This window comes from Oenanthe melanoleuca, chromosome 24 (assembly GCF_029582105.1).
Source record: "Oenanthe melanoleuca isolate GR-GAL-2019-014 chromosome 24, OMel1.0, whole genome shotgun sequence".
NCBI classification, from domain to species: Eukaryota; Metazoa; Chordata; class Aves; order Passeriformes; family Muscicapidae; genus Oenanthe; species Oenanthe melanoleuca.
Genome location: NC_079357.1, coordinates 3,636,888 through 3,663,592, shown reverse-complemented (window position 1 = coordinate 3,663,592; position 26,705 = coordinate 3,636,888). Strand labels below are relative to the sequence as shown.

The 26,705-nt window shown below is 45.3% G+C and overlaps 1 protein-coding gene across 1 annotated transcript; it reads right to left on the bottom strand.

Annotated features, from left to right (window-relative positions):
• Positions 1-5,349: 5,349 nt before the first annotated feature.
• ATP12A (ATPase H+/K+ transporting non-gastric alpha2 subunit) lies at positions 5,350-25,324 on the bottom strand. Its single transcript, XM_056509562.1, has 23 exons — positions 25,077-25,324; positions 23,259-23,405; positions 21,881-21,940; positions 20,879-21,082; positions 20,207-20,320; positions 19,561-19,695; positions 18,929-19,046; positions 18,166-18,434; positions 17,007-17,205; positions 16,498-16,607; positions 15,639-15,773; positions 15,193-15,385; positions 14,791-14,966; positions 13,651-13,787; positions 12,560-12,710; positions 10,530-10,698; positions 9,752-9,906; positions 9,034-9,157; positions 8,622-8,767; positions 7,871-8,004; positions 6,671-6,772; positions 6,041-6,132; positions 5,350-5,833 (listed from the first exon to the last, which is right to left on the bottom strand). The coding sequence occupies exons 1-23, from the start codon at positions 25,083-25,085 to the stop codon at positions 5,805-5,807; spliced, it is 3,108 nt and encodes a 1,035-aa protein (XP_056365537.1). The 5' UTR covers positions 25,086-25,324; the 3' UTR covers positions 5,350-5,804.
• Between the last annotated feature and the right edge of the window lie 1,381 nt (positions 25,325-26,705).

The window sequence follows — 26,705 nt, the reverse complement described above, 5'->3', positions numbered from 1 at the left end:
AAGGTCCAAGGATGGCAAAATAATCCCATTTTTCCCATGGAATGCTGTCTCTTTCTCACATTTTGCCAATGTGCTGGTGTGATTTTACTTTGCTGTACCACAAACCCTCAGAGAAGGGGCTGCCCCAGGATTGGCCATCCCAGTGACCTCCAGAACTGCAGGAATAAATCCAGGCTGTGAGCTGGGTGTGACTTTTTAGCATCCCTGTGACAAGCTCTATTTCCAGTGGCTGTTGTCACCGCAGTGAGAACAGCTGTCTGCAAATGTTTGCATGAGAATGTGAATTTCTGTGTTTTCCTTCCTCCCCTGGCACAGACAAGCAGGGGTCAGGAGTGCCCTGGTGTCTGCCAAAGAGATTTCTTGCACTGGAGGTGGTGCATCAGGAAAAAAAAAAAAAAAAAAAAAAAAAAAGAGTTTTCAATGTGTAATTTGGCTGCAGGGTTTTTTTTATTTTTTTTTGAAAAGGGGAACTCCTCCCTACAAGTTCATGACACTGAAGGCACCCTCACTTTATAGAACACAAACCCTGGCTGTGTTCCTGTAGACCTGACTGAAGTCTCAACATCACAAATTCTCTCAGTTTTTCATCTCTTGAATCATATTCCGTGGTTAAAAACACAGTCCAGGGAATTCCTGGTTTTCAGTCATTTTCAGTGTCCCACAGGAAGGCTGCAAGGCTGATTTCAGGGAAGGGAATGAGCTCTGCAGATGCCACTGAAAATTCTGCACACCACACTGAGACAGCACACTCTGCTGCTGCTGCCAAAATCCCTTTGGGTTTGATCACAGGGGAATCCAGCCCTGCCACACACGGGAATTCAGCCCTTCCACAGCTCTGACAGAGGGCAGGAATTGTTTTGTTGGAGCTTGACTCACTCCAGGACACACAGATCAACGACTCTGAGTCATTCCAAATCTGGTATTGGAAGGAGGACCTAAAATCCCACTAACTGCAGCATGAAGTCTTGTTATGAATAGATTTTTGAGGGTCAAGAGAGAGCAGATAGAGCACAGTTCACTCCCCTACACAGAATTTTACAGCTGCATTGCACAAAGTTTTGGCCTCATACTCTCCTTTTGCCCTAAGCCAGCTCTCCCTTCTCTCCTGGCTCCTCGGCAGCCTGCAGGAGCTGTCAGTGACACCGAGGTCAAAGGGGAAAGTGCTGGGATTTTTTGGGGCTGGGAGAGGATGAGAGCTGGTTCAGACTGGAAGAAACTATGCCAGGAAAATGTTGTTCAGCAGAAGAAGGTGAAGGAAAGCTGTGAAACTCAGGGCAATCAGCAGGGACATCAGACCTGCCCAGTCTGGCTGAGGCTGGAGCAAGAAACAGTTTTGTGCTCAGCAGAGATTCCTCAGTTTATGAGGTAGGGAATTAACTCTTGGTTTACTTGGAGTGCAGTTGTAGCAGGAAAAAAAACCAAACAAACCACTCTGCTTGAAGGGCTCAAAATCTGCTGCACTCCACTGCACATTTAAATAATAAATTATTACTTTTACCTGGCTGAGAGCAATGTCTGCTCCTGCTGAGGCTGCAGAGCTGATTTGAGGAATTTACAAGTGAGAGATGAGTGGAGGAATTGCATTTTCTGTTTATTATTATTATTTAACACATGATTATTTCTCATTATTAATTCAGACATGATTCATACATATTTTCCCACTCTTCAAATGATAATGACAATAATACTAATACTACTAATAATGTATTTAGTAGTAAAAAACCCATCTAATGTTGAATGTTCTGTGTGAGGCTGAATGAAAAAACCAAACATAAACCTGACCTGGAAAACAAGTTCTCTTCCTTCCCAGCTATCATCTAAGGAGCTTGCCAGCTCAGTTATTCAGATTTTGGATTATAATGTGTTTATTCTGCCCAGATTTGGAATTTAACTAACTCTCTAAGATTTCTCATCTGGGAGCCACCAGGAGAGAAGATGCCACAGTGAACATCTTTAACCTGCTCACAAATGGGAGGCAAAGCAGATTAAAGGGAATAAATGATGCAGCACTGAGTGTGAGAATTGATTTGTGATGCTGCTCGTTAAAAACTCGTTCTGAGACTGGGGGGAGGTGCCTTTGCACCTTCCCTTGTTACCTGTGCTGGAGTTTGCAGCTGGATTTTATCATCTCCCCATGATTAACCCGAACATTGCAGTGCTCCTGAGTTCATGGGGTTAAAATTGGGTTTGATTCCACATTCCCTTGCCTCAGGTCCCACAACCTGCTGCCCTAATCAGGGGTCAGAGTGGGCAGGGAGCTCCTGCTGCTGTTCCCTGTTGTGCTGCCATGCAATGACTGTCCTGTTCTGGGCAGAAATTCCCAATAAAACCCCAAGGGCAAGTGCAAGGTTCATTCCTGTGGCCTGGTTTCTTTTGTAACTCTGGAAAGTTTCTTTCTGCCCAGTTTCCTTTTGTTACTCTGGGAAGTCTCCGAGATTTAGAAACAGCCAATCTGTCTCTAGGCGTTCACGGGCTCTGCCCTTGTTGAAAATGACGTCAATATTCTGATTTCTTTGCAAACCTCTGATCTGAGCTTTCTGCTCAGGCGTGGATAGGGTAAAACAGATGGCAAAGAACATTTTGTCATCTCAGGGAGATATTGGTGTGATTGAGTCACAGGCAGCAGAGCTCTGGAGCTCTCAGGCAGCATTCAGAGCCCTTGGGGTGCACACAGAGCTCTCAGGGTGAATCCAGATCTCTCTCAGCCTTTGAAGAGAGCTGTGACACAGAAACATTTGAAACACAAAGGAGCATCTGCTGTCAATTCTTGTTAAAAACAAAACTTGACCCTACAGGTACAAACTATTTCAGAAGCATTTGCTGAGTTCGAGGTGTTTGCTCCAGATAATCAGCTGCCTTTTATTACTATTTTTAATTTATTTTTTTTTCTGTTACTGACCTTCTAAATGGCTTTTCCCCCCCTAGAATGGTTACAGAAATGTGAGGCTGCAGCTCCTCCCCATCACCCTTGCACAGAGGGGACCTGGAGACACTCATTTGGCAGCTCCCACTTGCCAGGACAGGAGACAGAATTCTTTTGCTCTCCTCTCAGGAACATATGTTGGTGTTTAAATGGACGGATCACATTCATCTTTTAAGTTCTCCTCTCAAAATTTCCGTTTTTTATCCCTCTTCTGCTGTTGAGTTTTTTTCCATCTTGCATTGCTTTGTTTTTTTATTTGACTCTGTTCCCTCTGCTGCATTTCCCAGGGAATGAATGGTTTGTGGCTCTGAAGCCAATATTCCTAGAAATACAGCCCTGAAGCCAGATTATTTCCAGTGTTACAGCTGCAATGCTGTCCCTTGGCCTTGAAATCCTGGGAAATCCCTTTCCTGTGCCTCCGTGCTTTTGTCCTGCTCTGCTGGGAGATCCTGAGGACAGAACCTCCTGAATATGTTGGGATGGGTTTTTTTGGTGTTTTGGGTTTTTTTCCCCCTTTCTTTTTTGTTGTTGATGTTGTTGCTGTTGTTGTGTTTTGGTTTTTGGTTGTTTTTTTTTTTTTTGGGGGGGGGGTTTGTTTTGTATTGGTTTTTTTTTGTGGTTGTTGTTTTGTTGGGGTTTTTTTTGGGGGGGGGGTTGTTTTTTTGTTTTTTTCAGTTTTGGCAGCAAAATCTGTTGGCTGTGGCTGCAGCCAGCAGTGCTGAGGTTTTATCCAGGTGACAACGGAAGAGCCAGGAAGAAAACCAGGAGCCAAACCCCTCCTGTCCTTCCCCAAGGATGTGTTTACAAGGTGATCACTGCCAGGAGATGGAACACAACAGGAGAAAGTCCTTTTTGTAAGAATTCTTTGTACATTTGGTCTTCAGCCAGCGGGTAAAAAAACAGTTTTTTACTCTAGAGATGATTTTGAGAGCAGCCACTGTGCTTTTAATCTTTGATATTCCACACAACCTCTCCAGGGGTATTCCATAAAACTTCTCCAGGCATCTTTCCCACCAGCTGTTTCAAGAAAATGTGTTTTGGTTTAGCAATAAACCAAAAGCAGCTGCATTCTCTCCTGGCTCTGTGCAGCAAATTCTCTCCTTGTGCTGAATTTCCTCTTTTCCTTTCCTCTTCCTGCCTCTGCTGGAGCAGGAATTTTGGCCAAGCCGCAGGTTGTGCTACAGCTTCTCTATCTCTCCTGTCATTTAAACAGAAGATAAAAGAAATCAGTAATAAGTCAGTGCTGGCTGCTGGCGAGTGCCGAGCTGTGAAATGAGTCAGCCCAGCCCCGCTCCAGGATTGCATCACCAGCGATAAGAGCACATTTATCTGGAATTCGGGCCCGCCCGCTCGTTACAGCTCCATTTGCTGCCGTCTCCTTTCCTTGCGAGCTCCTCTTCCTCTGCCTGGCTGATAGCCGGATAATTGACACTCGGAGTAATTAATGCCCCGCAATAAGCAGACGGGACTCGGTTTTCTCATGCAGAAAAAGCCAATCTTGAATGTCACAGCCCATTTTTATGCAGCTTTCAAGACCTCCAATTGGTTCATAACTTCATTGCTGCTCAACTCATGCCTAGTAAATGGCATTTTGCACGTCCATCAAATCTTCCTATCCTTAGATAATTCCCATATTTTGTTCCCTGATTCCCATGGGACAGATTTATTGGTTTTTTACAGACTGCTTTTCTCTACAAGAATAATTTATTCTGCTAACTGCTTCTCATTCCTCTGATTCTTTTTGATGGGAACTTACATGTTGGTAATTCAGCAGAGCATAGATTTCTTTTACAATTTCTTTACCTGTATGCAACACAAGCCAGGCACTAAGGTAAGGGGTTTTAGGGAAGGAAGGTCATGAAGTGCAAAGTGTCTCCGAGCAGGGAAGGGTGTGGACTTCTGGGAAGAGCTTTAGATTGGAAAACATTCCTCTCTTCCCCTCCCTCAGCTCTTCCCCTGGTTTCTCTCTCCTCGATAATTTCTCTTTGCTGCCCCAGGAGTTCTCTTTCTGCCCCATTTCTTTTGTAAATCTTGCCTAAACTTGTGTTTAAAAGTCAAATATTTATTTTTTGCTTTAAAGTTGGGAAATCCTTTGTCTAAACAAGAAGTGAGACCTACTGGTTCTTGCTGGAGTGACCATATTAAAGGCCTGGTTTGGAAAAGAACTTTACCTGTACCTGATAATATCTATTCTGCCCTGGAGATTGTCACCTTTGGGAAGTGAGCATTGAATTTGGGATCTCAAAGTGTTCAAATCTGCTGGTTGTGGCTTGGTTTTCAAGACACCTTTATCAAAATGGGTCATGTGTTTGGTCTGTTAATGAAGTAAGAAAAGCAGGGCTTTACTTCTTTCCTTTTTGACCCCGTTGCACTCAGTTTCTCTCAGTCTTTATGAAAAAAAAAAAAAAAAAATAGAGAACAGTTTTCTGGAAAAAAAAAAAAAAAAGTTTTATTATCAAATTATTCCTGTACAGCACAATTACCCGTGGCAAGATAAAACAGAACTAGGTATGCACCCACTTGGAATTCAGTTCTACCAGCACAAAAATCAGCAAACAACTCCTTCAGTGCAAATTAATGCCTTGGATGGTGTGGAGTTCCTGTCTTGGGATTGTTTTCCTCTCAGAGTGCTCTCCAGTTCCATCTTCCAACAAGGGGAAATCGTAGTAGTTACAAAAATAGATAATATTGCAATTTCTAGGCTTTACAGTACAGTGGGAGGTAATTTCTCAGCCTCTAAAGTCCTTATTTCTTCATTGAATTCATGAAATCTCTTCACCCCAGCACGGGGTGGATCCATGCTGGATATTGCACAGACAGGACTTGAAAGCAGCAGAGGCTGGGCCAGGTGGGGAAGGAGCTCTCGTGTGCTCAGGACTGTTCAGTAATACATGTTCTTGTCCCACCAACCTGCAGGAGAAGAGATAATAATAAAAATAAAAATTAAAAAATTGGTTATTTTTCCTCTAAAAGTATAAGTGATCATTGGAGAAAAATTGTTCATTTTTCAGCAGCCACCTGTGAGTGGCAGCTGAGGTGGGTTGGGAGTGAAAGGGTAGGAAAAGACACATGAAATTAAAATATTAAATGAAAATTGAAGTAGAACAATGCACTCACTTCCTGGGTATCTCCTGATGAGCAGCTTTCGGATTTCATCATAGACCCAGATCAGGATGGCAAAAGGCACAGCCACAAACCAGTACTGGAACCTGGGGGTGGGGGCAGAAGGAACATCTGAAACAGCTCAGCTGCAGGTCTGGGCTCTCTGTCTGTGCCCTTCAATGTTACCAAAACAAACCTGCCTCCTTGGGCCTCTTTTCTATTTCCTAAATAATCTCTCAAATTCATTATGTGCATGTAAAGCCTCCCAGTCTTAAGTAGTTACTGGATTAATTAATTCCAGGTCCTATTCAGAAGGAAATTTTTCCTGATGCTATCACAGCAATAAATCACCTGACTGATCCATTTAAAATAAAAGTTAAATGCTGTCTGTGCTCATCAAAACATTGGAGATGCTGGAAGAAATATTTAAATGTTGGTTTTGCACAAGTGAGTTTTTGGATCCTCAGTGTGAAGTCTAGTAGGATAATGTGGAAATTATGGCAATAATGGACTTTTTGGCCAAGAAATAGTGATGAATATAATGATTTTTTTAAATATTTGCCCTGCAGTTGTGCAGCACAGGCTCCTGCTCCTGTTTTGTGTCCATGAGGGGGGCAGGGGAAGCTCAGTGCCACCAGAACTCACCTGAGAGGGGTGAAGTTCAGGGCTGTGACATGCCCAAGGCCGTAGGTGAGAATCAAAGCAATTCCTATCTGGGAGAATATCCCCACCCAGATGACTTTGTTCCTGCAGGAAAAGCAGAGAGGAAGAATTAAACCCCGAGAGAGTTAACCCCAGAGCTAAACCCCTCTGTGCCTGCAGGAACCCTCCGGATTCCCTGCTCCAGGTGAGCTCTGCCCTGCATCCCATGTGCTCCTGCCTCTCCTGGCAGCATCCCCAGCCCAAATCCAGCTGTGGGAGACAGCCAGCACCAGTTCCTGCGGGCTGCTGTTGCACTGGGAATGTGCTGGGGGTGACTCAGGTGTTAATGCAAGGAGGAAGCACACATAGGTGTAGGCCCTGTACCTGCAGATAAAGGATGGAAAACTAATTGCTGTGCTATCAGAAACAGGGCAGTGAGTGGCAGCACTGCTGCTGGCCTCTGTCCCAGCTGATATTCTGAATTCTCCTGGGACTGCAGGGTGCAGGGTGGTTTGCAGAGGGTGGCTAGCACTGTCTGGGAGAGTTTGGCCAGCTGCTATCTCCCTTCTCAGAGCCTCAAGTTATCGCAGAGAAGTCCAGACTTGCTATCTCTTGATAAGGAGTTCAGAAAGTAATCTGGAAGAGAAACTCCCATTTTTTTCTAGTAAACATTTTAATGAATGGAGAGCTAGTTTTAAGCTGGTGCATTTTCAGAATAACCAGCACAATATCTTTAAGAAAATCCCTATCCTGAAGTAGAAAAGGGGCTGAGGGGAGGTGTAATAAAATATTTGCCTGAGATTTGTGATTGTTTAAGGCCAGACTTAATCTCTGTGCAAAGACTGAAAGTGAGAGGGCCAAATCACTGAGTGGAGCAGGAGGCTGACCTGAACTGCAGGTTTAGATTAGATAGGAAAAAATTCTTCCCTCTGAGGGAAATTCTTCCCAGGTGAGGCTCTGGCACAGGGTGCCCAGAGAAGCTGTGACTGCCCCTGGATCCCTGGAAGTGCCCAAGGCCAGGCTGGAGCAGCCTGGGATGATGGGATGGGATGGGATGGGATGGGATGGGATGGGATGGGATGGGATGGGATGGGATGGGATGGGATGGGATGGGATGGGATGGGATGAGCTTTAAGAGCCTTAAAGAGCTTTTTATCTCTTCCAACCCAAACCATTCTGGGATTGTACATCTTCAAGACTCACCTGAAGAGGCCCTGCTGGAAAATGGAATTTCTCCGAGTTTTCCTGATGATCAGGTCAGCCACCTGCTGGATGGTGATGCTGACAAAGAAGGCTGTGTAGCCAGTCCATTGCAAGTATGTGCGCTGGTATTTGGTCTGCAGAGCCAAGGAAACACAAAAATATTTCAAATCAGACCCTCCCATTTCCCACAGGCGGCTGCAAACCTCAGTGGGAGGCTTTATTTCAGTTCCCAAGGTGTGAATGCAGAGTCACTCCAGATTTGGGCACAGAATGATCAGTTTGGGCCCAGTTTTGTTCTGACTGAGTCACGAGGCTGCAGCACGAGCTGGGGGTGAGGGCTGTTTGTTTGGATTTATCAGTGCAGAACTGTGATTCTGCAGGATGAGGGAGGGGAGCAAGAGGGGGAGGCTGCAAAGGACTTGGCAGAGGTTCTGTTCAATAGCAGGGCTGGGAGATGATGGTGATGGTTGATTCTGAGGGGTTTAAAGATCCAGACCAGAGGAGAAAGTGCATCTACAGAGGCTGTGAGTGAGAAGGTGGCAAATTGTCAAAAAGTGAATGAAAAAACAGGCTGAATGAAAGAGCTGGGTAGCAGGAAGCCCTAAGGAGTCTCTCCTGAGGGTACATTGGATGAAAACCAATTTTATTTGCATTTACACCTCATTTGCATTCCCTATCCCTTTATTTTGGGGGAAATTTTAAGCGAGCAGGTGGGCAGGGACAAGGCAGGGAATTTTCAGGGCTGCTTTACCCATTGCTGTCCGTAGGAATCCTCGAAGTCGTTGATGGCATTGCTCTCCCAGTCCACTCTCACTCCCAGCAGCGTGGAGGGGAGGAACCCCTGCTCAGCATAGACAGTGAAATAGGTGACAAAGGCTCCCACTGACTGCATGATTCCTGCAGAAACACAGGGGCAGTAGTGAGGAAAAACTGAAATTAAAGAGCACTGGGGGATGTGCTGGATGTATGAAACATAATAAAGGTAGCTTGAGAGTTCTTGGTGCTCCTCTGTAGATAAAACCTCATTTTATTGCTAAATAACGACCAACAGGAGGTGGCTGGTGGGTTGCAGAGGAAGGGGGTGAGTTTAATCTGCTAATTTATTTTTATTTTAAATGAATCAGCTTGAGTCTGACACAAAGAGTGTTTGGGAGGCCACGTACCGATCTGCAGGTAGGAGTACACAGCCAGCTGCTCGTTCACCAGCCGGTCCCTCCTCTTATTCCGGGGTCTCCTGTTCATGATGTCACTCTCAGCTTTCTCATAAGCCAATGCCACCGAGGGGATCTGCAAGAGAAACACATCCTCAGGGGCTGGGGGGCAGCATGTGCCTAGCTCTCAGAGGTTTAGCAGCAATTTGCAGTTTCTAAGTGGTTCTGTGGGATGTTGGAAGGACTGGAGGAAATGAGAGGGGGATCTGTGTGGATTCCTGTTAGTGTGTAAAGGGTTTGGGGGAAATCTGAAACTTGGAAATGGTGATCAATACAAAAGGCCAGAGGAGATTAACAATAATTTAACATTTATTTCAAATTGAAGGGTCTTTCAGGTCCCCTGGGCTGGGCTGGATGCAATGTCAGGTGTGACTGCAGGAATCCCTCTGATCTCTTGGTTAAAACACTGATAAAATTAAAAACTAAAACTGTTTATTGTTCACTGCTGATTTTAGCCTGGATCAGATTTGCTTTGTGCTCCCCCTCTGCAGGTTTTTGTTTTCTACTCTTCTTTCTCTCTACCTGGCTGCTTCTACTCCCTTTTTTCACTGCCTTTCTCAGCTGTAGGATAAAGCCATAACCCCCCCTGTTCTGGGTGTGCCTTTGCCCCCAGCCCCTGTCCCTTGGCAGGATATTCCAGCAGGAAATGACTTTGGGGCTCCCAACTCACAATGTCGGTGCCCAGGTCGATGAAGAGGATGGTGATGGTGCCAATGGGCATTGGGATGCTGGCAATGATGTAGATGAGGAAGGGGCAGAGCTCAGCAATGTTCTTGGTCAGGGTGTAGGCAATGGTTTTCTTCAGGTTGTCGAAGATCAGGCGGCCTGGGGGAAGAGAAAATAATTCTGTCAGAGGGAATTTAATCTGTGTTTTCCAGAAAAATAAAAGGTTCAAATTTAACTAAATGAAGTGAAAACATTTACTGTTTGTTACTACTTTCCTCAGGCATTTTTAAATTTGGTTTTGTTGTGGTTTTTTTAAGCTGCCCTCCCTTAGAGCCCTCTGAAAACTCAAGTATAATAAAACATTTATTTCAATGAGGCAGTTTAGAGGGAAAATGTCCTGTGGAAAGCACAAGCTCTTTACAGTGCAAGGCTGGGATGAGTGTTCCTGTCATAGGTGGAACACAGTGAAGGTGATGTGTGAGAAAATAATAGAGGGAAAAGGGGGAGAAAATAATTTGTATCAATATGAGGCTTCAAACTGCATTGGAAAAAGTCAGGAAGTGCTTTTATCTGAAGCTTGATCAAACAGAGACAACAGTCTTTTTTATGTGTGAGAGAGGGAGATGATTTCCTCATTCTCTGATTGTCATATGTAGAAATTGAATTAATTCCCAGCTTTCCCAAATATCAAATCCACAAATCCAGAAAAGAGAGGAGGGAATGATCAGGAGGCCCTGCCAGCATCTTCCAGCTCAAAATATGGGAAACAACATTATCTTTACCTTCCTCCACTCCTGTGACAATGGAAGCAAAGTTATCATCCAGCAGGACCATATCAGCTGCATTTTTGGCTGCATCAGAGCCAGCAATCCCCATAGCAATGCCAATATCTGCTTTTTTTAGGGCAGGGGAGTCATTGACTCCATCTCCAGTCACGGCAACCACTGCTCCCTGGAACACACAAAAGCATCCAGATGTGGGCTTGGGAGGAGAGGGGGAGTCCTGCCTGCACCAGTCTTTACATTTCCATTAGAAAATTGCTGATAGGAAGTTCTGAATCCTCTCTGTACCCACGTCAAACACAGCCAGGGGTCGGGGAGGGGGTGGGCAGGGCTGGGAGAGCAACCTCAGAATTTGGTGTGATTCCCTTTAGAGTAGAGACCTGGAAAATTCAGGGATGCATCCTGAAGAGTGGACATCTCAATTAGATGCATCTCAAATGCAATTAATCTGATAGTTGGATATAAAGAGGATTTAAGATCTGGATGATGGATTTTCTGCTCTATGTACGTGGTTCATCCCTGTCTGAGCAGACCCAGGTTCACCTCTGACATCTGGGGGAGGTTTGATTAACACAAAAAGTCCTGTATTTTTTTAATGAAGTGCTACACAAACAGCCAGACTTCATCTGAATCATGAATTATGTAACTGTTGAGTTAGAGCCCATCCTCATCCTATCCCAGCAGCTTCTGGCCATCCTCAGCCTGTGCTAGAATTTCTCTACTAATCCAAAAGATGGGAAACTCTGATTATCCAACTCAGCTTCTTTGTTATCTTCCTGAACCATCTCCTGCAGCTCCAGGCTCTGCTCTGGCTGCTGCAGAAGTTTCTAGCTTGGTTCAAGGCAGGGTGTTCAGAGTGGGGACAAAGCCTGGCGAACTGATTAATAAAATGCTGAATTTCCTGTCGCTGGGGGATTGAGCTCAGTGTCACTACCTATAAATAATGCCATGTACAGAAGGGCTTATAAGCTCTAAGTACTAAACATAGCTGGAGACTGGCTGGGGGAGGGTGTTCCTTTCATCCCTGAAGAGCCAAATCTGCCAGGAGTGTGGGAGTCTGAGCAGTGCAGAACACGTTTACCACCATGTGCCTGACAGAGACCATTCAGAAAATAAAAGACACATGGAATTGAAGAATTTTATCTCTTTTTTTTACTCTCTGGAGCACCCTCTGGTTAAACCCAACGAGCTGATAATGCTGATTGGGAAGCTTAGTGCTGGCACTGACTACAGAGATAAAATAATATCTTTGTGCCACATCTTCTTTACTAAGTCCAGGCACAGCACTAGTGTGGCTTTAATTCACAAAATCTGCTTGGAAGATGTCATTTTTGAGTGGAGAGTCTTTTAATGGCAGTTTTCATCTTTTACAGAGTTCTGAAAATGTCTTTTTTTTTTTTTTTTTTTTTTTTCCCTCCTGTGCTGGCTGCAATCCAGGCTGCTTTACTTGATATTGCTCATGGATGGGACAAACTCTCTTTAAATCCTGTTTTACAGCCCTGGGAAGTAACACAGCTAAGGCTTGGTGGTGCATAAATCATGCTCTGGCATTCTGTGGGGTTCATACCTCAGAATCATAAGTAGTCTAGGCTGGAAAAGAACTGTGAGTTCACATGTTCACCCAGCACTAACCAATTCCACTCCCAAACATTCCTGTGGGCAGGAGGATGTGGCTCTGCCACAAGAGATAAGAGGAGAGGATGTGGCAGCACTGTCGCTTTCATCCGGGTTCAAAGAATTTCAGAGGGAATTCTCCTTCCCAAACAGGGCACAGGAGGCATTTGTGCTTCTCAGAGTGACAGGGACAATCCATGCCCTGGCTCCAAACCCAGGCAAAGCTCATTTTGTCCCAGGAGCTGTGTCCGCAGTGGGAATTTGCGTGGCTTGGACTGAGTCCAGGCAGCGTTTGTGGCAATCTGTTAGATAATGTTCTGGCACAGGGTAAAGAGTCTAAACAGGGCTTAGGGAGGCCTGGGAATTGTCTTGCAGCCCCTCAGCCTGGGCTGGTGTGTGTGTGTGACCTGCCTCACCTGCCTCTGGCAGCCCTCCACGATGATCAGCTTCTGCTGGGGCGATGTGCGCGCGAAGACGATCTCGGCGTGCTGGCGCAGGATCTCATCCAGCTGCTCCGAGCTCATCTCCTTGAGCTCCATCCCGTTCACCACGGCCGCCGTGGCCTCCCTGCCACAGCCACAGCACAACAGGGGGGGATTTTGGGGTTAAAAGGGGAAAAATAGTGCGTTGGTGGGGTGGGTGTGAAGCTGGAGGGGGGGAATGCAACAAGTTGAGTTAATTGCAGCGGTGTTTGTTGTTAATCAGCAGGAGCTGGATGGAAGCTGCTGCAGAAATCCAGAGTGGATCACAGCCCTGGATACAGAGGTGTCTCATTGCTGTTGCATTTTAAGCTATAGGTGAGCAGCAAAAAGGATAATGCAACATAGTTCTTCATGCAATAGAGAAGCAAAAGAGAGAGAGAGCTTTATTTAAAGAAACACTACACTTTATAGGGTAGTACGTGCAAAACAAAATAGAAAAGACTCATTGGTCCGAGAAGGCAACACCTCTTTGAAAACATGCTTTCTGCAAGATATCACGAGACACTCAAACGGGCTCTCACATCCTGCAGGTACATAATCATTGTTATAATTTGTCCTTGTGAAGGCTGAGAAACTCAAGGCTTCAAGGCTGCTTTTTCCCTGGTTCCCAGCAGCATCTAACAACACATTGAAGCTTCAGAAAATCCATTTTAAAGAGGCGTCTCACTGGGAAGGGCAAGGGAAGACATCACTTCTGCAGAGAGCTTTTATCCTTCCCTTGTGATGTTATTTTTCCACATTTAAGGGGTGAAGGAGGAATTTGGGCTGATGGTCCAGACTGGGTTGTGTGATGCTGAATTTTGCTTTGTGTGTGTGTGTTTTGTCAAATAGGCAGCAACATTAACTTCCACATGATTTGCAAAGGATAATTTGCCAGATTTTCTTCACGGGCAGCAAAGATGAAAGCCACTGAGTGGGCACATTTAGGTGGAGATGAATCAAGAGTGGGGATGTGTCATGAAAAAAGCAGAAAGCAGCGGGGTGGAGCAGGGAAATGAAGCCCTGGGTGCTGGCCTGGCTCTCACCTCCTGTTGACCTGCTCCACAGGGATGTTGAGGCGCTTGGCAATGTCCTCCACGGTCTCACTGGTGGCCGAAATGATGCCCACACTCTTGGCAATGGCCTTGGCCGTGATGGGATGGTCACCAGTGACCATAATGACCTGAGCAAGGGACAAGTGAGTGACAAATGGGTAAAGCATGGAGTGAGATAAAGGGGAATGTCCACGGCTGAGGAGCAGGAAGCAGTTTGGGATCAGAGCAGGGCTGTGTACACAGCAAAGGAGATTAGGGGCAGAAACTGCCCGGCTCTGTATCAACATCTGGGCTCTGCCTCTCCTTTAGAAGCTGCTTTATCAGGGCTCTGAAGGAAGAACTCAACACAGGCAGCCAGATTAGAATAATGCAGAATAAAGGAGCCTTTATGTAAGGATCTATATTAGGTATGTTCAGTGGGGAGGGTTTGTTAGAATATTGCATCTTAAAATGGATCCTTGTGACTGAGGTGTCCTGACAGATAAGACACAGCCTTTTCTTGCTTTTCTTGAAGAAAAGTTGCCAGAGCTGTCTTCAGGTTATGGAAAGTTTTGTCAGGGTTGGGGTTTGGGATTCATCTCATCTGAGATCTGTAATCCCAAATATGAATTCCTAGATTTAGATAAATTTCACCTCTGCTTAGGGCTGAAAGTTCACTTGTGGGTCCCCAGGGAGTGAAATTAGGGGAATCACTGCTTCAGATTTTGCTTGAGTAATTTGGATAAATATTCAAAGCAGAGACCTGATGCCTTCTCTAGAATTGTTTCTATCACTTTACTCTGCTTACAAGCAAATAATTCCAGCTGGTGTGGGTTTTGTATTCTAGAAATGGATCTGATGAGAGAGTATCTGAGCTTTTGCAAATTTGGATTTCCGGGTTTGAGGGGTTTATGCAGTTCCTATAGTCTGATTCCCACTTAAATGAAAATATTTTGCCTCTGAGGACTCTCTAAATTGAAATTATAGAATGGTCTTAACTAAGGTTGATATTTTTGGTAGTTGTTGCAAGAAAGATAATTCGTGATGATGTGGTGAAAGATCTTAAATTTTAAATACTTTAAATAATACCTAAAATAATCATAATGAGCCTTTCTGTTGCAGACCCACCGTGGTCTTCTGTAAAATCCTTACCTTGATGCCAGCACTGCGGCACTTGGAGACAGCGTCAGGCACCGTGGAGCGAGGTGGGTCAATCATGGACAGGAGCCCCACAAAGCACAGGTTGGAGGTTGGGAAGTTCATGGAATCTGTGTCGAACTGGTAGGTCTCTGGAAACTCGTTCTCAGGCAGGTACAAGTGGCAGAAACCTGAGAAGATGTTTAGGTTGGTGTGGTGGGCAGGAAAATGTGGGAGGAAGAGGAGAGCTTGATAAAACATCAGGATTTGCTCTTCTCATGGAACTCCAGCATTTAACCATTTTCCCGTGCTGGATGTGCCAAGACTTTGAACCCCATTTCACAGGTTTTACAGCTGGATTTTGCCCCATTTTTGTTTTTCCCCATTTTCCCAGGCAGTCCCTGCAGCTGCACTCACCCAGCACTCTCTCCCCCATGCCCCCCAGCTCCATGTAGGCTGTCTGAAAAGCTTCTGCCTTCTCGCTGTCCAGAGGCTCCTCCTTGCCGTTGATCATGATGGTGCTGCACCTCTCCAAAATCCTCTCTGGGGCTCCTTTCATCACCAGCAGGAAGCGTTTGTCGTGGGGGTCATCGGTCTCGTGGATGGAGAGCTGTGCCACAAACAGGAAATGGTTTGGGAGAGCTCAGATTGTCCTTATCTGCTTCTGGTTTCCCATGGGGTTAATGTTATTTTCCATGAAGAAATCATAATTCCCATCAAATGGAATGAACTGTGTTTATTACAACTGGAATTTCCTCTGTTGTTGAATTACCCCATTAAGGCTTCCAGGCCACCCATTGTTGCACCAGGCCCAGTGACAGAAACAATCTGGCACGATTTCCAAAAACTAAAATTAAACACACCTGGAATTTGTTGGTAGAGTTGAAAGGGATTTCAGCCACTTTCTTGTTCTGTGCTCTGATGCTCATCACATCCCCCAGAATGACCTCAGAGAATTTCAGCAGAGCTGTTTCAGAGGCATCTCCAACCACGACCCTCTGTGGGCACAAAGGAAGAAAACATTTTACTTTTGCATTTCCAGAATTCCATGACATGCTGCACACTTCAGCAACAAGGAATTGACATTTTTATGTTCAAGTAACCCTGGAAAAATATTACAATAAAATTTGGGGATGTCTTCTTTCCTCTTGGAGTTAGAACTGACCACAGCAAAGAGCATTTGCTGATGTAAAGCAGATTTGGGGTCATACTCAGGTCACTACAGGTGTGCTGAGGCACAAACCCAAATTAACTTGAGGCTGGCATTGATGAGTAAGCAGCAGATTTGTCCTGCTAGTTCAGTCAGTAGAATTTACTACCTTCAAGCAGTCATGTGGAAAGACATCAATTAAGGCATGTTTACCTTTGCTATAATAAATTAACAGTGCAGTAATTACTATTCCTGCTACTTGTGCTGCCTTTTTCCTGGCAGCACAGTTGGGTTTGGACAATGCTCTCAGGCACGGGGATTCTTGGGGCTGTCCTGTGCAGAGCCAGGAGCTGGGATTGTGGATCTCCTCCAATTCAGGATAATCTGCATTTCTGTGCTCCTGGCTGTGCGGTTTTTTATCCTGTGTTAAATTTTGTGTGAGTGTATAGCAATAAAACCACAATCAGTAGGAACTTAGAGGGCTGGAACAGGAAATGGAGATTGTTTAAGACAGACAGAAAAAATTGCTTTTTCAGAGGAAGGGAACTAAGCTGATGTGGAGTCAGCAGTACCTTCATGATGGGGAGATTTTCCTGTCCTGGCCGGAATTCTGCCCGGTTGCAGAGAGTGACAATTTTTGATAACGCTGTCCATGAGGGGGAACTTTGATCAAAGGGCTGGGCTGAGAGAAGCAAAGCACACATTGCATCAGACAAGTGAAAGCTTAAGAGTGAAAAAATTGAATTATTTGCAGAAAAAAAATTATTATTTTGACAGCTTCTTTTATAGAAAAAAATATTGATACAAATTTTCCCTCTAGCATTGCTGGCAAAGGGGTTTGGGTGATGCTTCTCTGCTTAATTCCCTACTAAATGTACTTTTGGCAAAAGGCTCTGGAGTAGAACCTCCTCCAGGTTTACTTCCTGTGAGGAATTCAAATATTAATTCTACTTTTTCCACATCTCCACATGGCTAAGGAGGGATTTCCGTGTGTAGAAGGAAAATATGTCTGATTTAGCCATCAAACGTTTACATTGCTCCAAGGATCTGCCCCTTCCCACACCCCCATTTTCCCATTTACTTGTCTGATCTTCACTGGTGTCAGCTGAGTAGATCTGGTTGTCAAACCAGAGGTGGGCAACAGTCATCCTGTTCTGGGTGAGGGTTCCTGTCTTGTCAGAGCAGATGATGGAGGTGGAGCCGAGGGTTTCCACGGCCTCCAGGTTCTTCACCAAGCAGTTCTTCTTGGCCATGCGCTTGGCTGTGAGGGACAGGCTCACCTGCAGGAGGGAAGGGGTCCAGCTCTCACCAAGGTGTGGCTACACTGAGATTGCATTCTCCTGAGAGATCTTTTCTGGGCTTTGTTGCTTACTTGGCTGGGTTTTTTTAAGAGAATATTTTAAATTTCTCATTTTTGTTGGCCACTGTGTGTTTTTTTTCTCCCTATTTTAATTTAGAATCTGAGGTTTGGCCGTAACTAGCACAGGTAGATTTGCAGCTGATAGAAACAAGGATGTCTTATTTCTAAGAGAAAATAATTCTATCATTTTAATAATTCTATTATAATTCTATTATTTCTTAGAAAATAATTCTAAGATGTCTTATTTCTAAACTGTCTGAGATAGAAACACCTGCAAATGGCAGGGAGCTCCATGCATCCTGCAATGATTCCCTTCATTGTTTGTCAGCAGTGCTTAGCAGGTATGCTGCTCCTCAGGCAGGGATTTCAGTGTTGGACATGTGGTAATAAGTGGAGTTTTCATGTGACTTTCAGGGTACAATGTCCCCACTTCCAAGTGGGAATGAGTGGTGGGGAAATGAATCACGTCATTGTACTCAGCAGCCGTTGAGCAGTACTTGAACTTAAACCCAAATTGGGTTTGAGATGGATGACTCTGTTACACCAGAATTCCCAAATTGCAGTGTTGGACAGGGATTTCAGGGATTGGATTTGTAGAGGGAGTTTCAGTGTTGGCCATGTGGAAGTAAGCGGAGTTTTCATGTGACTTTCAGTGTACAATATCCCCCTTTCCAAGTGGGAATGAGTGGTGGGAAAATGAATCACGTCATTGTACTCAGCAGCCATTGAGCAGTACTTGAACTTAAACCCAAACTGGGTTTGAGAAGAACAACTCAGTTACACCAGAATTCCCAAATGAAGGATTTATCCTTGGAATAAGAACCCCCACCCCTCTCCAAACCCAGCCCAGCTCAAGCAGAGACTCCCAGCCCAGACTCACCGTCACCGTGGCCAGCAGCCCCTCGGGCACGTTAGCCACAATGATGCCGATGAGGAATATGATGGAGTCCAGGATCTTGTAGTGCATGGAGACGGAGATGATGAAGAAGAGGACACCGATGGAGATGGCCACTCCTGCCACCAGGTACACAAAGTGCTCGATCTCGATGGCGATGGGCGTCTTCTCGTTGCCCACGCCCGAGGCGAGGGAGGCGATGCGGCCAATGATAGTGCGGTCCCCGGTGTTGATGACAATGCCAGTGGCAGTGCCTGCAGGGACAAAAACTGTCACCTCTGGGGCACACAAACACTCAGGGGCAGCTGCAGCCTGACATTCCAACAGGTATCTACCAGTCAATTCAAATCCAGATCAATTCATTGGTGCAGCCATTACCACGCTGTGCGTTGGAACAAACGCTAAATGTGACCGACCCCAAGGTCACACTTTTATCTGCTCAGGTCACAGTTCTTGTGAACAGTTAAACCTCTCTGAAGTTCCTCAAAGCAGAATTGTTCAAATGAGTTAGCAGGACCAAGCAAAGTGCCTTTTTGGGGGCCCTTCTCTCTGTAAGCTGGTAAATAATAGAAATTAGAAATGTTCCGTTCCCCTGAAGTTGGTGAATAGAGGTCAAAGACTAGCTAGAAAAAACGATAAAAGGATGTAAAGATGTGCACACAGGATGATAAACGTGGCTGGAGCCAGCAGAGAAACAGATAAAGAGGATAAAATGGGATTTCCTTGCCCAGTTTCAAGGTCAGCTCACCTTCCACACAGGTGGTGGAGTAGAAGGCAATGTTCCTGGTCTCCAGGGGGTTCTCATGGGTGAAGTCACAGGAGCGGGACTGTGGCTCTGACTCCCCTGTGAGTGAAGAATTGTCCACCTTTAATGAAAGGGAGATGTGCTCAGATTAAAGTCAGCAGTACACAGTGGTGTCCAGCCCGTGGTGAGGTGGCTTCTTCCATAATCAGACATCAACATCTCTCAGTGCCTCTTCTCTGAGCTGCTGCTGACCCTGAGAGAACCTTTTCTGTGGGAATTCACTTCAGCCAATGCTGTGTGTCTGTCAGTGGCATTTTCAGCAGCAGGCTGAGGAAACCCCACAATTTTGAAGATTTGCCTCCAGTGGAAACTCACAAATTTGTATTGGTGCATCTGCCCTGTCCTGGCAAAGAGCAGAGCCAGAACATGGCATGGATTTTTGGGTTTTCAGGGAGGGAGGTGTCAGTCCCAGAGGAGCTCAGCGTCACATTCCAGCTTCTGCTCTCTGACTTCACTAATTATGTCAAATCAAAGCTCTAATAACTCATATTGGCTATATAGTAATTATTTCTATGTAATAAACCACTCCAAACTCTGTTTTCCCTCTTTCCTTTTCTCTTCCAAGCCCTGTTTACCTTGCAGCCCTGAGTGAAGATGAGGCGAATGTCTGCAGGGATCCTGTCCCCACCCTTGATCTCCACAATGTCCCCAACCACCAGCTGGTGTGCTGGCAGCTCCTTCTTCTCGGCATCCCTGAGGACAAGAGCTTGCTGGAAGACAGAAATGGGACAAAAATCAGCTTTGTGCCACTCCCTAAAGTGAGATCCTCCTCTCTGTTCTGGGAATGGTCCAGGGCAGGGTGATGGAGAAGAAGTGTTAGCATATTTGACATCCAGCTGGACTGCTCAGGCTGGAAGTTGGGGGATTTCAGAAGGGAAATGGGCTTGGAGATGGGGAAATGTCTTCCAGGGATGTGCTCACATGACACCAGCTCTGTGGGTAAAAGCAGTGGGCTGCAAAGTGTGAAACCCAGCACGTCACCCTTTTCCAGGTTTGAACTGGGCACTGAGATCTCTAACCCAGAGCTGGATGGAAAACAAGGATGTGCATCCTACAATCCACAGCTCCATCAAAACAACCACCATGTGCTTTTCTGCAACACTTTGTGATTCCGGACGTTTATCTGGGTCATTTGCCAAGAGATAAATTCAAGCTTGGCTTGCTGGGCTTCCTTCATATTGGGATGAATTTTCAACTTTCAGTTGAAAGGTTGGTTCTCACCTGTGGGATCATCTTGCTGAAGCTGGCCATGATGTTTGTGCTTTTGGCTTCTTGATAATAAGCAAAGATACCAGTGAGGATGACAACCAGAGCCAGGACAACTCCGAGGTAGAGCTGATTGATAAAAGATACAATCTGGTTAATTTAACACAAGTGCTCAGCAATTCCTCTGTTAGAATAAATCTGCGTTGTTTTAAAATGAAGTGTTGGCCAGGTTAAAAGACAGGTTAAGAAAAGAACTTTTGGGTGTTGGCCTGCAAATGATCAATTAGGTTTTTTGTGTGTGTGTGTATAAAAAAAGGTTTTTAATAGTGATTTTCCCATCTGAAATTCTTCTCTAAACTAGCACAGTGTCAAACAAATTAGAGTGTAAGAAACAAATATAATTTAAAAATAGTATAATTAAAAAAGGGAATTAGTCAGAGACTCTTTAATCAGAGTCCAAAGCCTTGAGACTTCTTTCCTGCTCTCAGAGTACTCCAGAATTGTGATTGTGCCCAGTGGCTATAAAACCTTTGCCCAGGCACTCTTTAAGCTCGAGGTGTTTGAGTTTTTATCAGAAGTGCTCAGCAGCAGTAGAGTCCCGTGAGAACGAGAGGCCCCCCGGTAGTTACTGAGTAACCCTGCAGTATTGCCAACAGCCGGACCCTGCTGGGCTCCTCATGCACTCACATTGTCAAAGGCTGAATCCACCCCCTGTGCCAGCTGGATGCCGAAGGAGATCCAGGAGAAGGCAGCCCCGATCCACAGCAGGATGGAGAAGCCCCCGATCATCTGCTTGAGGAACTTGACGATTTCGGGGGTGGCTTTGGGAGGGGTGAGAGCGTTGGGGCCGTCCCGAGCCAAAATCTCTGCTGCTCTGGCACTCGAGAGACCCTGCAGAAGGAGGGGACAGGTTCACAATGAAATCACAGGCAAGCAGGCTTTTACCCCAGCTCAGAACCAAATGCACATGCTGCTGCTCCTTTAAAGGTTGTGTGTGTCACAAACGAGCTGCAGCTCTGATTTCCAAACCTCCTGATTTCAGAGTGGCTGCTATTACTTATCTGCTATGGAGAAACAGCTCTTTCTTTACTGGAGCACTGAATTTGGGAGCACATCCATCCATTCTGCTGGTTATCAATCAAATATACCTGGACTAAGTGTTTGGAGCCAGGGAAAAACTGACTTTCTTTTGCTGCTTTTTCTGCATTTCCACGAGGTGTTTGCAGCTTAGGGGGTTCTTGAAATTCTTGTCTGTGCTCTGGCCATGCTCAGTGCTTTGATATTCAAATGTCAGGTGTCAGAGGGACTCAGGTGTAGTTTCTTAAATCTAGATTTTCCTTTAAAATTAGCTCAATCCACACAGTCTTTGGCTGTAAATTGTGAAAAGTGAATTGTGGTGAAATCAAAAGATCAGAAAACAGCTTTAGAGAAAAAGAGATCCTGGTGCAAAAGCCTGAGGTCCCATTTTAGATTTCAAAGCAGCAGCTCAGCCTCCCTCCTCCAGGCTGGAGGTAAACTCCACTTTCAATCCAGGCCAGTGCTCGTTGTCTTGCTGGTTTAGGCTTTACTGGGAGCATCACTGCAGGCACCCACACACATCAAATAATGCAATTCCTGCTCCTGGGGAGCTCTGGGGAGGCCAGAGGTGCCTGATTGAGGCAGCTCCTTAAGGAAGCCCTGTGGACTTACTTTGTCAATGCTGGTACCATACTTCTTCTCCAGCTCTGAGGTGCTGAGTCTGTGGTCATCCTGCAATCCAAGATACAGAAAATTACAGTGAGCAGAGCATCAGACTGCTGGCATTTTTATTTCCAACCTGTCTGGATCTGGGAGCATGGGTGAAGTTGCTTGCATGACACCCCACTTTCATTAATTAGACAAATCTGCACATTGATAAGCAAAATATCTTCCACTGGAAGATGATATTTTTTTCCTTTTGATTTGCAGAGTGCTTTTGTAAATAGCTCCCTCCTCCAGCAAATCTGTCACAAGAACAGGGTGGTGTGTTCGTGTTTTTGCTGCTTGCCACGAGGGGCTGTGCTTCTTGTGGATAAATCATTTCCCTCTGCATGCTGCAGGGCTCAGAGTGTGTGTGACAACAACCTCTGCCCTCGATTGCCAGGGCAGGGAATGTGAATTATCCTTCTCAGTCTAATGGAAAGAGGCAACAGGTTCTAAGCACAGTTAAAAAGGGTGTGGGAGAGGGAAATCTCAAAGCTCTTCTCCTTGGCCTGCACTGACACCTCTGTGGTGTCATTGGCCTAATTATATCTTGTGCTGAACAGGGATTTAGAAGCCAAGAATTTGAGAGATCTCCCAATTGTTTTCTCAGAGTGATTCATGGGTACTTGGGTGAGTCAATTCTCCTGTCTGTGCTTTGGTTTCTCTTTAGAAACACAGGAGTGGAGTTACATCCCAAAGACAGCACGGGCTGAGAAATATTTACCTGCTGCTGGGCAGATCTGAGAGAAACATGGAATCAAAGCTTATTTTGGTGCTCTTTGGGCTCTGAAATGCCATCCAGCCTGTAAATAGCCTCTCCTCTGAGCTGCTCTCACAGCCATCCCAAAAAGAGGTCAGCATAATTACCCTCCTGTCCAGATTGGGAAACTGGAATGTGTGGAGAGGAAGCAACATTTCCAAGAGCAGCCAGCAGGTCAGTGGAGAGCCAGGAGTAAAACACAGATTTCTTGAAGGCCAGAGCAGTTAGTTTGGGTGAAAACCCCTGTGTTTAAAGCTGAGAAATGCTCTCAGCTCTGGAATCTCTGGAGCACAATGCTCTGGTTCTGCCTCTCCTCTGACTCCTGGCTGTGCAAGCTGTCAGGAAATACTGATGGCAGTGATTCCATCTGGGGAACGGTTCCTTTTTGGGCAGATAATGTTCTGTACCACTGGTGGCTTAATCATCCCAGAATCATCCCCTCACTTTAAATATTCATCTTGCACAGCATTTTTCTGGCACACTCCAGGAGTGTGAGGAAGTAAATCCTCCCCTGTGCCAGGATTTTCAGTGCTGGACATCCCCTGGATTTCACAGAATGTGTAATGGAAGATCAGCAACACTCACCAGGTCCAGTTCCTTCTTAAGATCTTCTGTCTTCTTTTTCTTCTTGTTGCCTTTTAAGTCTTTGTGCTTCTCCTCTTCGTCTTCAGTCTCTGTTTTATGCAGATCTTTTGTCCCGTAGATCTCAACTGAGTAAACAGCAGACTTTTTCTGTAAAACACCACAAAAAAAGTCAAAATTTTGCAGATCTACTTTTTTAGATAAGCTACAGATTTCTGCTGTTTCTTTCTCCTGGCTACTTAAGGTGTTTTTTCCATCTTATCCAGAAATCCATCCAGTTTGTGTTACTGTGATTGTGGTCAGGACTTCATCAGGTGCAAATTACAGGGATTCCTTTAGGGATGTGCAACACTTCCAGCAGTTTATGATCTAAAACAAGTGTAGGAAAATACTGTCCAGGACCTCAGCAGTGAAAATTATTAATTATTTATCAGCTCCAAGAAGAGATCAGTGGAAAAGCAAAATATTCATGAAAGGAAAAGGGAGGGGAAAATTATCCAGTGAGAACTTGCTTGTTCCTGGAGCTTTTCAGATCCATAACTCCAATATTTAAATTTGAATTACAACTAACACCTACAAATACATATTTGCACTGAATCAAAGTCAGGCTTGAGGCAAACACTGGACTGAAAGGCAAGTAGGAGCTGCTCTGATTCTGCTCACACAGAGCTCAGGGCTGGCAGGGATTTACCACCAATTCCCTGGTTTTGCCAGTGGAATCTCAGGCCCAGGGAGCTGTTGACCCAGGGAGGCTGCTGCACCTCAGGGAATGTTTTGTTTTCAGTGATATCTCAGGAGTTGTGCTGTTTCCAAACCCAGGGTTAACTCTGAGCAGGGCAAACTTCCCTCCCGTGCTGCTGATTAGCAGCTGCACAACCACAGCTCCCAATTATCCAGGAAACCACGTGCCAGAGCCACTGGGTGACCCCATTCCAGAGCTTTCCTGATGGATTAAACCCCAGAGGTTCAGCAGAGCCCCCCTGGATGTTCCCTGGTGGGACAAAGCACAAAGGGGCTCTGCCAGTGCTTGGCCTCCTGTGAGATCTCATGGATGAAGGAAGATCTCTCCATAATATAAAGAAAGCTCAAATAGTGGAAACAACAAGAAAAAAATTGTATAAATAAATATCCTATTATTTCACATTGTTCTGAATTCAAAACTGGCATCTTATCTTCAGCTGTCCTGTACATAAAGGAGGATTTAAATCTTGATGTTGTCTCTTGATGAAGGGGAAAGCAAAGAGCTGCTGAGCAGTTTGGGGACTTTAAAGACTGAAATCCTCTTCCTAAATTGATTTTACTTGGTGGTGCACACCCAGAGACAGAGCATGCCTGTTGTAAGTTCTGATTGTTTTTCTGCCATGCTGAAGATTCAAGATCTGTTTTATTATTGGGATTTTTTCTCTTCACGTTCCTCCTCCTTCTCTCTTTAACTCCCCCACCCAAAAAAATCTGTTCAGCTTTTCAAATCCTTATAGGGCACAGAAACCAGGAGAGAAAGGCAACAGCTCTCTGCTGGGAGAACTTAGCAGATGGGAGAGAAAAATAAAGACAATTAGAAAATAAACAAATAGAAAAATCTATTGCTCACTTGTAAGCAAGTCCTATGTTAACCTTTAACCTTCAGAGTTTCAGAAAATCTCAGAATTTGGCTCAGATTTTTGGCTCAGCCAGTCCAAGAATCTTTCCCAATCCAAACTGTCCATGCTCAAGAGTGTCTGGTATTAATTCAATTTTCCACTTTGCCTGTACTTTTAGTATAGATTCACAAAATAAAGCTTAAGAAGAAACACAAGGACAGTTCCTTGGGCTTGTACCCACCTTGACCATCTTGGTGAATTTATTCCTTTCCTGATGGAGAGAAGCAGCCAAGTCAAAGCCTCTGGATCAGAAGCCAAAATCTGTAGATGGAAAGCCCAAGGCCAGCTGGGGCTGTGGTGGCTCAGAGCAGTGCAGAAGCTCCCCGAGGTGCTGCTCCCTCTCCTGTGGCCAGCAGGCGTTAGCTGCAGTGCTGCTCCCACCTCAGCATCCTCCAGGCAGGACCAGCTCCCTGTCCCAAGCCTGTGGAGAAAGAGCTCTGCTTGCTGCAGCTTTATAAATCAGCATCTTGTGCAGCCACTCCACCCCTCCCCTTCCAGGTCCAGCCCATCTTCTGTTTCACCTGGAGGAGGTGGAAAAATACCACAGTAATGGGCATGTGGGTTTCAGGTCAGATAGGTTCTAATTATTTCTTTGTAGTGTTTGCTCACAAGTAGGGAACAGGTGTATTATTCATCTTGCTGGAAGCAAGGAGTTTCCTCCAGAGACTTTCCAGCTCTGGGCTCCCCTGGGGATCCCAGCTGTGCTGGGCTAAAGGAGGGCTCTGCACATTGTCTCACCTGCCCAGGTGAAGTTCTCTTTGCTGAGGTCCCTCACAGTCAAATCCCTGCCTCATCTGCCTGCTGGCAGGGATTTAATGCAGTGGTTCTCTTTGAAACTTCATAGCTTGGACTTCACTCTTAATCCTTGCATTGTACTTTGTGTGTTTTCCACTTCAATGCTGAGCTGGAGAACTGAACTTCCTGGTGCTTTTCCAGCAAGGCTTTTACCTGAACTGTTCTTGGTTTGTCTTGCAACAATTACCAGCTTGCAGGTAGGAGTGATAATGAGATTTGTGACACTTTTGGTATCTGTCTGGTCTCATCACTGAGGAGCAAAGCTGCTTCTTCACCTCTGAGACTGAACTGATGAAAAGTGAAACACGGGGAATGGTTTTCTGTAGTTTAACATTATTTGGGGAAAGCCTTGTCTGCCATCCATCTGACCTGCTGTTCAACAGCATTTGGTCTTTAATATTACAATCTTTAATCTTTGCTATTATACAAAATCTTTAGTACTATGCAATCCATAAACTTTAAATCTATTTGAGATACTGTGTGGTGCCACCAATAAATGACTCAATTTGTGGTCAGAGATATGACGTGTTAATGGAGATAATCAATGCCGACTTTATCAAATCATAGGTAGAGGTTATTAGCAGAAGGAAAATCCAGGGGACATCTATTACCTCAACAGGAGCAGGAGTTATTTATACTCAAATCAATTTCACAGAAATGTGAGTGTCAGCCCTCCTCAAGCTGCTCCCACTTCACAGTTTGTGTGTGTTGGGCTTTTCCCACAGCATTCCTCAACCCTGGAACATTGTGCAAGGTGCAGGAGTGGGTCTGGAAAGGTTTCATGTTTGGTTTCTGCTGCTTGATGTACTCAAAGCTGGGGTTTTGTCCTGGAATATCAACTTTTCCCAGTGTGAGCAAGAGCAGGGATGTATTATCTGTATCCAGGGAATCTGTGTTGTGTGACCCCAGCACTGAGATCGTCCTCTGTGTTCTGGGAATGATCCAGAGCAGGGTGATGGAGAGGCAATGTGAGCATATTTGGCATCCAGCTGGTCTGCTCAGGCTGGAAGTTGGG